This window comes from Dasypus novemcinctus, chromosome 29, assembly GCF_030445035.2.
Source record: "Dasypus novemcinctus isolate mDasNov1 chromosome 29, mDasNov1.1.hap2, whole genome shotgun sequence".
In the NCBI taxonomy this organism is placed as follows: domain Eukaryota; kingdom Metazoa; phylum Chordata; class Mammalia; order Cingulata; family Dasypodidae; genus Dasypus; species Dasypus novemcinctus.
Genome location: NC_080701.1, coordinates 22,980,475 through 22,994,316, shown reverse-complemented (window position 1 = coordinate 22,994,316; position 13,842 = coordinate 22,980,475). Strand labels below are relative to the sequence as shown.

Genomic DNA, 13,842 nt, shown 5'->3' with positions numbered 1-13,842 from the left:
ATGGATTTGAAACAATTAGAATAAGCAAACTCACAGATTCAGACTCTAGAATATAGGATACCAGGCAATGGGTTGGGGGTAAAGAAAGGGTTGTTAAAGCTTAAAATGTACAGGTTTCCTATTTGTAATGATGGAAATGCTTTGATAATGCATGGTAGTGATAGCAGTACAATACTGTGAAGGTAATTAGCAGCACTGAAATATATATCTGAATGTGATTAAAGAGGAAAATGTCAGATTGTACATATGGTAACAAAATTTTTTTTAAATCTATGGAACGACACTACACAAAGAGTGAACACTAAGTTAAACCATGAACAATTATAGTTAAGAGTACAATTATAAAAATGTGCTTTCATTGATTGTAACAAATGTTCTACACCAATGCAACATGTTAACAACAGGGTGATAGATGGGATTCCTGTATTTTTTTAAAACAAATCATTTTTATTGATACACATTAATAAAGCATATAATTCATCCCAAGTGTACAATCAATGGTATTTCGTATAATCACACAGTTGTGCATTCATCACTTCAATCATTATTAGAGCATTTTCATTATTTCAATAATAATAATAGTAAACAAAAAACAGACAAGAAAATTCCTCACCTTTCAATCTCTCTATGCTTCCCCCACTGTACATAGCTGCTGTTTCTGGCTGTTCTATCCCAAGTGTATAATCAATGGCTTTCAGTATAATCACAATGTTGTACATTCATAATCTCAAAAATTTTAGAACAATTTCATTACTACGAAAAGGAATACTCCACACTCTTAGCATTCCTTCCTCAGATCTACATAACCATTAATCTCATTTCATCTTTACAAATTGATTTATATTTACATTTCATCTTAAATGGAGATTCCTGCATTTTTTTCATGATTCTTCTGTAAGCTCACACCTTCTCTATTAAAAAAACAAACTGGAAAAAAACAACAACAGATAAAAGAACTTTAAAATAAAAATGATTAGGAACTACACAGAGATCAGATAGGCAGGAATAGGGCAAGAAAGGACCACTGTAAAGAGAATGGGTAATTTGATGTATAAATCAAAAAGAATGCCAGATAGAGAGATGAAAAGGACTAATATATGAGCAGACCAATTAAAAATATGGAAGCTAAAATGAAAAGACCCAGTCAAATGCAGTAATTTCAGATGGAGAGAAGAAAGGAGAAGAGTCAATAATTAACAAGTAATGACAGAAATTTTTCCAGAGTTTGAGACCTGAGTTCTGATATTTAAAGACTACACTCAATCCATAGTTGGATAAATAAAAATAAACAGTATCAGAACAAACCATAATAAAAATAAAACATTACATACAGGGAGAAAACCTTAGAAGTCACTTAGAAAAAAACACAAATTAATTGGAAGGGAATAAATTAATTAATTAGACTAACAGCTGAGGTCTAATCAATGACAGTAATTGTCACATTACACATTACAATAGAATATTTTTAAAGAGCTGTGAGAAAGTGACAGTCAAAATTCTGTAAACTTATCATTCAAAGATTAGTGAAAAGACATGTTCAGGCATTTTATCTTTCCTGAAACAACTAAAAGGTTGTGCTTCAATAAAAAGGAAGGGACCCCAGAATGAAAATATTGGATTCAAGATTTAATAGTGAACAAGACAACTGATAAATATGTTCTTGAACTCTACTAAGTTTTAATTTAAATAAAATACAATAGCAATAATAGTAACAGTGACTAATTAGAGGGGAGCAGGGTATCATGTAAGTAAAAATCTTTAAGAAGTTAAAGGCTAAATGACAATGATGTGGGAAATTCATAATTGGAGTTTTCTTCATGATCAGAGATGCAGTTAAATTGTCAAACAACCTTCTATTGTTTAGAATGAGACTAGAAATATTGATTGAATTAGACATTTAAAAATTAATTATACTAAGTCCATACTAATATATTCAATACTGTGATTCATCCCACCTCTCCGCATTCTTTGGCTTCAACAACCTCACCCACTGACTTTCTACCAGATGCAGATTACTCCACAGATAAGTAGCCAGAAAACTATAGTGGATGTTATGGCAGTAAAGCACAACAACAGTGGCAAGTGACAGTATTAAAATTTAAATGTTTTCCTAGTGCACACTAGCCAGTAGTCTAGACAACTGGATTAACATTCCAAATTATATTATTCCAATTTAAATGTACATCTTCCTATGGATGATGTGATCATTCCTTACTCAGTATAGGTAAATACCAATCCTAAGAGAGACAAACTATGTTATATAAAGTTTCATGATGAGGTCATGTAATGAGAGAGGAAGAAAAGGGAGAGTTACAACATTACAGAAATATGGATATGTGTATGTGTGTGTATGTGTGTACACATATGTGGGTTTTCTACATACCTTTCTGTTTTGGTGTGTTTGGCTGCCTGTGTCTATGTAGAGTTACATTGCCCCCTTATGTTTGTTTATTCCTCAGTCTTGAGGATTTGGGGATGGGGATGCCCACTCTGCTTCCAGTTGAGAGGGGACTTAGATGCCATAGGGAAAATGGGTGGCAGTGTCTTGCTTGCAGTTGTAGATACTCTGATTTTTGGGATGGGCTTTGTAGTTGTCCTGGGCATGTCTGATGAACTGGAGAGTAGGTGTTGGTTGCAACTCTACTGAGAGTCAGGGTTCAATCAGCATGAGAATAGTCAGAATATTTAAGTCTCTGGGACATATATTTAATAGGAAAAGCGCTAATTCTAGGTTCAGATAAAAGGGGCATAAGAACCATGTATAGGAAATTATAAATGAATCCAAATCGGACACATTGGGGAATATCATATATTCCAAGGTAAGGCCCACTGACCAGTTGCTGAATTCCTGGGGTTGTCTACCTTCTCTATAGTGTCTAGGTATCTCTAGAGTCCTCAGGAACCCCTCTGCTTAAGGCACTGTTTATGTGGTAGCCAGTACTGAGAGTCTCCTAAGACATGCACAAGTGCAACTTCTGGAATCATCTCCCAACCCACTTAGAAATCTCTTAGTCATAAAAAATCATTTGTATTTAATATTCCCCCTTTGGGTCAAGGGCTTTTCCCAAAGCATCACTAGTTGGCACTTGGAAATAATACCTCAGTGCCAGAGAGGCTCATTCCCAGGAATCATGTCCCACACCAGGGGGAAGGTAGTGAGTTTATATGCTGAGTCTAGCTTAGAGAGAGGCCATTTTTGAGCAACAAGGATGTTTTCAGGAGGTGAACTCTTAGGCAACAGATTAGGTTAAAATCTTATAGTTCCTGAGGCCGTGGAAGTGTCCAAATCAAGGCATCATCAAGAGATGCTGTCTCATCAGATTTCAGCTATGGGCAATAAGGCACATGGCAGTAGCATCTGAAGATGATTTCTCTCCAGGTTCAGCTGTGGGTGATCAGACATATGGCTCATCTGTCCCCGTTCCTCTGGGCCTCTCTCTTTCATCCTCTCAGAGGCCTCTTTCTGTGCTTCTGTGCTCTGCTGATTCCAGCCTCTGGCCTCCGGAACCTCAGCCCCTCAGGGTTTCTCTGTCTCTGCAGCTTTTTTTCTGTGTCTGAGGCTTTTATCTCTCCATTTATAAAGGACTCCAGTAAAAGGATTAAGACCCATCCTGGGTTCTACAATCTAATTCCATGCCCTGAACTGAAGTGATCTAAGAAAAAGTAATCTAGTTCCAAGTTCCCTTAACTGATTCTAATCAGAAGGTTCCATCTACAGTGGGTTTACAGACACAGCAACGGGTTTGCTTTAAGAACAGGTCTTTCTTCAGTCCACAAAATACTCAAAACAAGCACATCCACCTTTTAGGGAATGGCAGGATACCTAGTTAAAGCTGTTTTATAATACTAATAGGATATGGAAGATTTGGAATGTTTGTTCATTTATAATGCTTGTTATTCAGCAAATTCTCCCTAAGTCACCTAGGTAAGGATTCACTCAGTTGTTCATGAGCATACATATTGAGTTTCTAGTTGTGGAGTCTCCAAATAAAGAAGTAATGTTCCCCTTTCTGTATTCTAGGATAATGAATACAAAAAGACCCTGTTTAGGAGTTAGCTCCACATACATTTCACCAGACATTCATTCCTTTGTTTCTTAACAATTAACTCCCAGGACGCATTAACAAAACTTAGGGGAAAAGATTGATTTATTTAGATAAATACTAATTCCTAATTGGTAAATACTAATAGGTTGTTTTTCAGTGTAGTACGTTACCATTTGTGGCTGCTTTGTTAATATTTGGCAAGTAACAGTTGATTATCAATGTTCATCTTAATTTTTAATACAGATTTTTAAAAATCTCCTAATTTACTTACCTACTAGTGAATGTTTGGCTGCTGCTTTCTGATCTGGAATTAAATGCAAATAATATTTCCAAGTTAATACTTTAAAAACATACCTACTAAATGATTTAATGTCAGGTCATTTTATACCACTAATTATCATTAATGAATAATTTCAAAATATCACTAAATTAGGTTATGCAAATAAGTAATATTCTTATTTATCCATATGCCGTGACCACAAAAAGTATAAATTTCAAATCCTTAACTAGGGAGATAAGCCAGAAAACAGAGATTTGTTTTTTTCCTTATCACTTTCCAGCGTACAATATGAGTTTGATTTAAATGCCTGATTCTGGCCTTCAGATTCCAACTTAACATTTTATCCTTTGATAAATAAATGACTTCAGGTTTTGGTTTAAAACTGGCAGGTAATTTCCCCTTCCTACCGCACACATAGAGATAACACAAAATACAACCTGAAATTTAAAGGAAGAAAGGGACATCCCTTGATGCTAGTAAAAAGGAGGAAATCTAAAGTTCACAGGGTTAATAGGAACTAAAACCTGAATGACTCAAGGGATACTGATTCACTTACACACATCAGCTTAAAAAGGGAGTTGAAACCTCCTAGGAATTTGGAACTGAGCTGCTTTCCTAAACCTGAGAGCCATGAATGGCCACAGTATGAAATGGAGAGAGTAAAGGCTGTGACGAATGGACTTTGAGATGCAGCAGGGAAACTGCCTCAAGACACAGTTACTCGAAGCACTTAAATTGGCTTGGGGACATGACATGGATGGTAAAACATCACATAGAGAAATAGTAACCTTAAGCCAGCACCAAATGTAAGATCAGGACATCAATTAATGCTTCCCATGAAGTCTAGTAAAAATTCATTACTTAAGAGTGTAAAAACATATAGAGGCTTCTACAAAGCAGGATGTGCTGAATTCCATGAGGCAAACATTGCCATTATGAAAATTGACAAGAGTAGAAAAAAACACTAACAGGTAATTTCCACAACCAGAGCAAACAAAGAAATTCTCACACCAAGAATTATAGATAACAGACAAACTTCAGAAAAGAAAACGACAGAATCCATGAAAAAAGAAATGACAGGGTTGAAAATAAAAATTGCTGATTTTTAAATTGCTTAGGGAAATCACCCAGAATTCTAGTTAAACAGAAATATAATATATAAATACCAGTTAAGAAACAGAGGAATTTCAGGGAAAGATGATTTAGAAGTGGGAGAGTCAATATTTGAAGAGATATAGTCTAGGAATTTCCAAAAATTAAAGAAAGCGTGGGTCTTCATACTGAAAGAGACTACTACATACAGTTCATAATTTAAAAGAAAAAACTCTACTGAAATACATTATAATGAGATAACAAAACTCTAAGGAAAAGACAAAATCTTAGAGGTTGTGTTAGACAAAATTCTAAAGAGGCTCCTCTAAGATTCCCATCCCCTGTTTATTCAAATACTAATCTAGCACTGCTGTGGAGGGATTTTGCAGATGTAATTAAAGCTCCAATTCAAGTGACCTGAAAATTCGTAGATTGAGGGTGGGGGGAAGTTTGACTCAATCAGGTGAGTCCTTTAAAAGCAGAGTCCTCTTTCGTTGTGGCAAAAAGGGACTTGAGAGAGATTCAGTTCTCTGGTGTGATGAAGACTCCACACCCTATCGTTGCTTTGAGGATAAAGGCAGGCTCATGAGGAGCAGTGTACAGTCTCTAGGAACAGAGTAGCTCTCAGCTGACAGCGAGCAAGGGGACAGGGACCTCAGACCCACAGCTGCAAGAATGACCTGGGAACTAGATTCTTTCCTGAACCCAGCCTGGCCAATACCTTGATATCAGCCTTGTGAGAACCCAGCCAAGTCCACCTGGATTTCTCACCTACAGAACTGCAACATAATAAATGGAGGTTGTTTTAAGTCACTAAATTTGTGGTAATTTGTCAGTCAGCACTACAAATACAAGTGCTACTATACATAAAACTTGTGTTAAACACAAAGGAATAAATGAATTAACACACTAACAGAAGACTTCATCATCAGAATGTGCTACACTATACTGACATATCTTTGAATAGCTGAAGCAAAATAGCCCTCAATGTAGGAATCCATATCACATAAACCCATATTCAAGAGTGAAACTGAAATAAAGACACATATAGACAGATAAGATAAACTGATGGAAAATTTAAAACTATGTACACTTCATCAAAGAAAAACTGAACTTAAAAGATAGAATGAAACTCACAAAAGTAATGAGCAAATAAAGGGATAAATGTAATGAAATCCAGTATGTTTTGATTGAATATAATATTGATAATGAAAACAATGACTTATTTGGAGCAGGTTAAAAACCAGGGGTAGGGAAGCGGACTTGGCCCAGTGGTTAGGGCATCCGTCTACCACATGGGAGGTCTGTGGTTCAAACCCCAGGCCTCCTTGACCCGTGTGGAGCTGACCCAAGCACAGTGCTGATGCACACAAAGAGTGCCATGACACGCAGGGGTGTCCCTGCGTAGGGGAACCCCATGCACACGGAGCGCACCCCATAAGGAGGGCCACCCAGCACAAAAGAAAGTTCAGCCTGCCCAGGAATGGCACCACCTACACAGAGAGCTGACACAACAAGATGATGCAACAAAAGAAACACAGATTCCCGTGCCGCTGACAACAACAGAAGCAGACAAAGAACACGCAGCAAATAGACATAGAGAACAGACCACTGGGGTGGGGGGGAGGGGAGAGAAATAAAAATAAATAAATAAATAAATCTTAAAAAAAAACAACACCAGGGGTAACTAAAAGCCAATAATAATATGGAAGAATGAAGAAAAGAATATAGGGTTAAATAGGCTAAGATCCCTATGTTGTTACAACAATATTATACGTACTTACTAAATCTAAAATTGTCAAATTAACTATGCATTTTAACTTAATAAGAAAATCACTCTAAGAATATAATTAGACAAGGGTGGGTTGTACCATTGGGTAGAGACCCAAGAAGTGAGAGTTGGGGTGGACCCACATCCTGGGGAGGACTAATGCCATCAAATAGAGAGAACTGTATCTCTCGAGAGAAAGGGTGGCTCCCAGGGCATTAGGGCAGTTGAGCAAGTCAGGCCCTCAACACTGTTGCAAGTATCTCTGGACGTGGCTCCTCGGGAAATGGCGATTGGCTGTCGCTGTGGGCCCCAAGGGGAGGGGAAAGTGGATGTTGAATGGATGGAACCAAGGTAAATGTGGGGGCAAGAGAGGAGTTTCACGAGAGTACACGAGGATGAATATAAAACATGTAATATTACACCAAAAACATATAAGGGACAACAGGCTAATAATGTAAAACATAGGATAACTAAAAAATTTAGAAAACTGCATATCCTAAAGTATGGACCACATTGTAAGCACAGATGTCACCTTGTTTGAAAGCTCTTGTTTCAGAGTCTGTACATCAGTTTCAGTAAATATGATATGAATAAGTTAAAAGATTATCGCTGTGGAAGGGAAAAGGTTTTATGGTGGATGTGTGGGAGTACTGTATATTGTATATATGAATTACTGTGATCTAAGACTCTTGTGAAGAGAAGCTCAATAATTAGGAAAAAAGAAAAGAAAAAGATAGGATGTAGAAATTTTTCCAAATCAACATGTACTCTAGATCTAACCTTTAAACTCATTGCTATATTCCATTTTACTAGTAAGGGAACCTGACATTATATTGGGATTCACTTTACAGGAAGTTTTGGATGACAGAGTGGTTCAACAATGGCGGCGGAGGAATACTGGTATGGGATGTTATTGACAGGCTATATATGGTTGACAGGGAGTTATATAGGGCATGTGTCCAGGGTGCATGGTAATGTTTAGATATACTTATAGTGGAAACAATTAAAAATAACAGCTGGGGGGGTACTGGGTTCCTGGCCGGGGGGGCTCTGTTGTGGTCCCTAGGGGAGCAGTGGCAGTCCTCCAGCTGCAATGGTAAGAACCAGGAAGGAATGAGGGTCCAACAGTGGGCTCCTGATACTTAATGACTATGCTTGTGAGCCTATACGCCTGCAATAAGAACAAGGCCTAGAGCAGCACTGTGCCTGGGAGTTTCCTCCTGACAGCCTTCATGTTACTCAAATGTGGCCAGTCTCGAAGCCAAACTCAGCATGTAGATGCAGTGCATTCCCCCCAGCGTGGGACATAACAACTGGGGTTGAGCCTCCCTAGCACCGACGGATCACTACCAAATACCAGCTGAAGATGCAACTAGAAAATGACCTTGAATTAAAGGTTCAATGCGGAGCAGCAGAATATCCCTGTCTACATATAATAACATGACTTTAAAATGCTGTTTGACCTAATGTAAGGTGGAAATGGAAAGGAGAAATGAGTTTATATGGCTACGAGTCTCTAAAAAAGAGTCTGGAGGTTGTCAGAAGGATTGCCCTTATGCACACCTGAGCAGAGTCTCAGAGACAGATAAAGTAGATACAATCCCAGGTATTGGTTCTTTTGAGGGATAAAGAGACCCACGGGTTCTATGGTCATGGCAGATGGGGTTCACTGCCATGGCAGATGGCCCTTCTTTGGAGCTGGTGTTTCTGCGTGATGGAACTGGACTCAGGTGGGATCTCTTTTCACAAGACTTTCATGCTACTTTACTGGAATTGTAGTTGGTGTTGGGGTTTGAGATATATTTAGGGGATTTGAATCTCTGGACTGACAATATGATAGCCAGGCCCTGAGCCTCAACAGACTTCATTCAGCTCCTACACTCTGATTTATTGGATTTACCCCACTCAGCTAACATGGAGTTGAAGAAGGTCAACCACCACACCATGGAGCCTAGAGTGCCTACAACTGAAAGCAGGAGGATTGCATCCAGTATCCATGTGGAATCTAAGCCCCCACTTGACATAGATGTGCAATGGACACAACCAATCCAAGGTCCACAGAGAAAATGTGGCATTGGTGTGGGAAGGGTGGCCATGGTGGCTGCTGGGTGCGGGGAATGGGAGGAAGAGATGAGATGGGGAGGCGTTTTCGGGACTTGGAGTTGTCCTGGGTGGTCCTTCACGGACAACTACGGGACATTGTAGATCCCCCCAGGGCCCACTGGATGGAACGTGGGAGAGTGTGGGCTATGATGTGGACCATTGACTATGGGGTGCAGTGATGCCCAGAGATGTACTTACCAGGTGCAATGGATGTGTCATGATGATGGGAGAGAGTGTTGCTGTGGGGGGAGTAGTGGGTGGGGGCGGTTGGGTTGAATGGAGCTTCATATTTTTTTAATGTAATACTTTTTTTAAAAATGAATAAAAAATTTAAAAAAGAATATAATTAGAATACATAATGACCAAATAAATAGAAGGAAAGAAAGAAACAATAATAGCACAATAAATACAATGGAATTCAGGAAAGTAGAAAAATAAAATATTGAAAAATCGTGATAAGGAGAAAAGAATAAAAATGAAGTGGTAGAATTTAGTTTAAATATGGCAGTAAATACATTATAAGTATATAAGCATAATAAACTCAACCACTGAAAAACTCTGAATTTAAAAATTTTAAATTCATTCATAGGCTGTCTTTAAGAGATCAACTTAAAGTAAAAGACAATGTAAGAGGATGAAACAGTTATGTCTAACAAATAAAAATTTGGAATAGTAGTTTTGAAACAGTAAGAATTCATAGCTAAGAAACATTGATAGGACAAAATTATATTGCCAGGTATATACCCAGGAGAACTGAGAGCAATGACATGAACAGACATCTGCACATCAGTGTTCATAGCAGCATTATTCACGATTGCCAAATTTGGAAACAACCCAGGTATGCATCAACCGATAAATGATTAAACAAATTGTGTATACACATGATGGAATATTATATAGCTGTAATAAGAAATGAAATTGTGAAACATATGACAACATGGATGAAACTGGAAAACATTATGTTGAGGGAAGCAAGCCAGACACAAAAGAACAAAAACTGTATGATTGTGCCTTTATGAACTAAATAAACTCATTGTGTAAACTTGTGGAGTTAACAATTATCTTCACCAGAAGATAGAATGAGGGTAGAGAATGGAAAGCTGAGGGTTAATATGTGCAGAATTGGTAAAAATTTTGTTTGTAAATCTTTGGAAAATAATAGAAATGGTGAAAGTACATCATGTTGTTTGTAACTAGCTGAGCTATTATTGGTAAGATCGTGGTTGAAAGGGAAAGTCCAAGATCATGTGTATTACTAAAAGGAAAGCTTAAAAATGTAATATGGAATTGTATGACATGGTGAAACCTCATGTTAAATATGAATATGGGTGATATTGTTTATATACAATATATAAAACAAACTAAGGAGATGGAAATGAAATAGCGGTTATGTACAGCAGTGAAAGCATGAGAGGTGATAAGTTTATTTTGTATTTTTTATTATTACTATTGGAATAATGAAAATGCTCTAAAAATGATTGAAGTCATGAATGCACAACTATGTGATTATACTGAATACCACTGATTGTACACTTTGGATGGATTTATTATTTATTCATAAGTATCAATAAAATTGATGAATTTAAAAAAACCAAAAAACAATGTAGGATACCAAACCAGAGGCCAAACCCCACCTTTGGAGGATCTAGAAAAAAGTAGAAGAAACTAAACACAAAAAAAAAGCAAAAGGAAGGAAGTAACAAAGATTGGAATGAAAACAAACAGATTAAAAAATAATAGAGAAATTATTGAAACCCAGAGTAGATTCTTTGAAAAGATCAATAAAATAAAATAAAATAAAAATCCTTTAGCTAAACTGACAAAAAGAAAAAGAGAGAAGAACAAATAACTAAAATTAGATATGAAATGGTGATCATTACTACTGCCTCCACAGAAATAAAAAGTATTTAATGAGGATACTATGAACTGCCAGCTGAATGTCACCCAAGTGGAAAACCTAGATGAAAAGGACAAATTCCTAGAAGCCCACAAACTACCTACACTACTTTAGGAAGAAACAGGGAGACACTGGGAGAGCAAAAAGAACAATTTGAAACAATTGTTACAGCAAAGAAAAGTAACAAACCTTATGGGAATGAAAGACATGGTAGAAAAGATTAAAAATACATTTAGAGGCACATAAGAGCAGGTTTGAATTGCTTGAGGACAGTTAATGATTTCAAAGACAGAGCATCTGAACTGGAAAGACATGAGAACAGAAAGAGAAGAGAATGGAAAAATTGGAACAGAGTTTCAGGGAATTGAATGACGACACAAAATGCAGAAACATACATGTTATTGGTGTCCCAGAAGGAGAAGGGAAAAGGGCAGAAAGAATATTTAAGGAAATAATGACCAAAAACTTCCCAACCTTTATGAAAGACATAAATATTAATATCCAAGAAGGACAATGTACTCCAAATGGAATAAATCCAAATAGACCTACCCAGACACCTACTATTCAGAATAAAAAATATCAGAGATAAAGACAGGATTCTGAAAGCAGCAAAAAAAAAAGCAAAGCATCACACACAAGGGAAACTCAATAAAACTAAGAAACCAAGGAGGAAAGAAGAAAGTGGTATGATGTATTTAAGGCACTGAAAGAGAAAAACTGCCAGCCAAGAATTCTGTATCCAGCAAAGCTGTGCTTCAAAAATGAGGGTGAGTTCACAGTCTTCACAGATAAACAAAAACTGATAGACTATGTTAACAAAAGACTAGATATTAAAGAGATACTAAAGGGGGTGTTGTAGCCTGAAAGGGAAAAAACAAGGATGGGAGATTTGGAGAAGAATTTAGAAATGAAGATTATTAGGAAGGGTAAATAAAGGATAAGAAGACAGTAGAACGATATGACAACAGAGAGCTGAAGGACAAATGGATGAAGTAAGTAATGCCTTTACAGTTATAATACTGAATGTTAATAGATTGAACCCCCAATCTAAAGACATAGATTGATAGGAAGGATTTAAAAATATGAGCCATTTATATGTCGTCTACAAGAGACCCAAGTCAGATGTAAGGACACAACCAGGTTAAAAGTGAAAGGTTGGAAAAAGGTATTTCATGCAAATAGTAACCAAAAAAGAGCTGGAGTAGACCAGATAAATGTAAAATAACATTATAGTATATGAACGATAATTACACAATGCAACTGGCAAATTGTTCCTATCATTAGTAGTCTGCAATTTTTCATACAAAATAAACATTTGCTCTTAATTGAAGAGGACTGGAGAAGAAATAAATTTTTGGATACTTAACTTTTCTTTAAACTTTTCTTATTCATACTCTTTAATTAAAATTATCTAGATCAATAACTAGTTAGCATGACTACTGTTGAACAAGATTTTGAGTTTTTCTGCCTCATAAAATTATGAGTTGGCAAACTGTTATCTGCTGTAATTCATTCCAATAAGATGTGAAGTATTCCCAAAAAGGAATTCGATTATATAGAAAGAATTATGGCCTAAATGGAAATTAAATAACTAAACCAATAATTTATTTCATTCTTAGAGATTATTATGTCCAATAGTTAGAGCTGTAATATAAAAATTAGAATTATGTTATATTAATTTCCATTATATTTGAATTATTATTTATATTTATAAATGTTTGTTACTATGCTGTTTTTTATAATTGATTATGTTAAATCTAACCTGGCCTTACACTTCCTTTTAAAATTGTAATTTCTTTTGATCTATTTTTCTATTTATTTTAAAATTTTACAGTAAAGGACTTTTTAACAGCTAAAAAAAGTCATTGATTATACACTTTGGATAGATCATATAGTATGTGAACATACCTTAATAAAACTGCTGAATAAACAAATAAAAAATTGTGCAAAAAGAGCGAGAAATAGCAGCTATGTACAACAAGGGAAACAGAAAGATGGAGAGATAAGGAATTTTCTTGTTTGTTTGTTTTTTATTATTATTATTGAAATAATGAAAATATTTTAATGATTAAAGTGATAAACTCACAACTATGTGATTATACCAAATACCATTGATTGTACATTTTGGGTAAACTGTATGCTTTATTAATATGTATCAGTAAAATCAATTTGTTTAAAAAAGATCAGTAGTGTTTCTAGAACACTAGTAAGGAACATGTCAAAAGGACATAAGGAAAAAGTTCCGCTTACAATAGCAAATAAAAGACTAAATATCTAGGAATAAATTTAGTCAAGAATGTAAAGGACTTGTACATGGAAAACTACAATATATTGCTAAAAGAAATAAAAAAACTAAATAAATGGAAGAACAGTCTGCGTTCATGGATTGGAAGATTAAATGTATTAAGATGTCAATTCTACCCAAAGCAATTCACAGGTTCAATGCAATCTCAATAAAAATTCAATGGTCTTATTTGCACGAGTGAAAAAGCCAATTATCAATTTTTATATGGAAGGTTAAGGTACCCTGAATAGCGAAAACCATCTTGAAAAAGAAGAAAAAAGTTGAAAGACAGACATTTCTCAATTTTAAAACATATTACAAAACCACAGCAATCAAAACAGCATTGTGAGGCATAAGGACAGACATACA

The 13,842-nt window shown here is 36.0% G+C and overlaps 1 protein-coding gene across 1 annotated transcript in view; it reads right to left on the bottom strand.

The window, feature by feature from the left end:
• The window catches only part of LOC131276533 (disintegrin and metalloproteinase domain-containing protein 32-like), a 46,995-nt gene that overhangs the window by 20,521 nt on the left and 12,632 nt on the right, over positions 1-13,842 (bottom strand). The window contains exon 4 of the mRNA XM_058289818.2: positions 4,318-4,350. Coding sequence (XP_058145801.2) covers positions 4,318-4,350 — 33 coding nt within the window. The remainder of the gene's footprint in view (positions 1-4,317; positions 4,351-13,842) is intronic.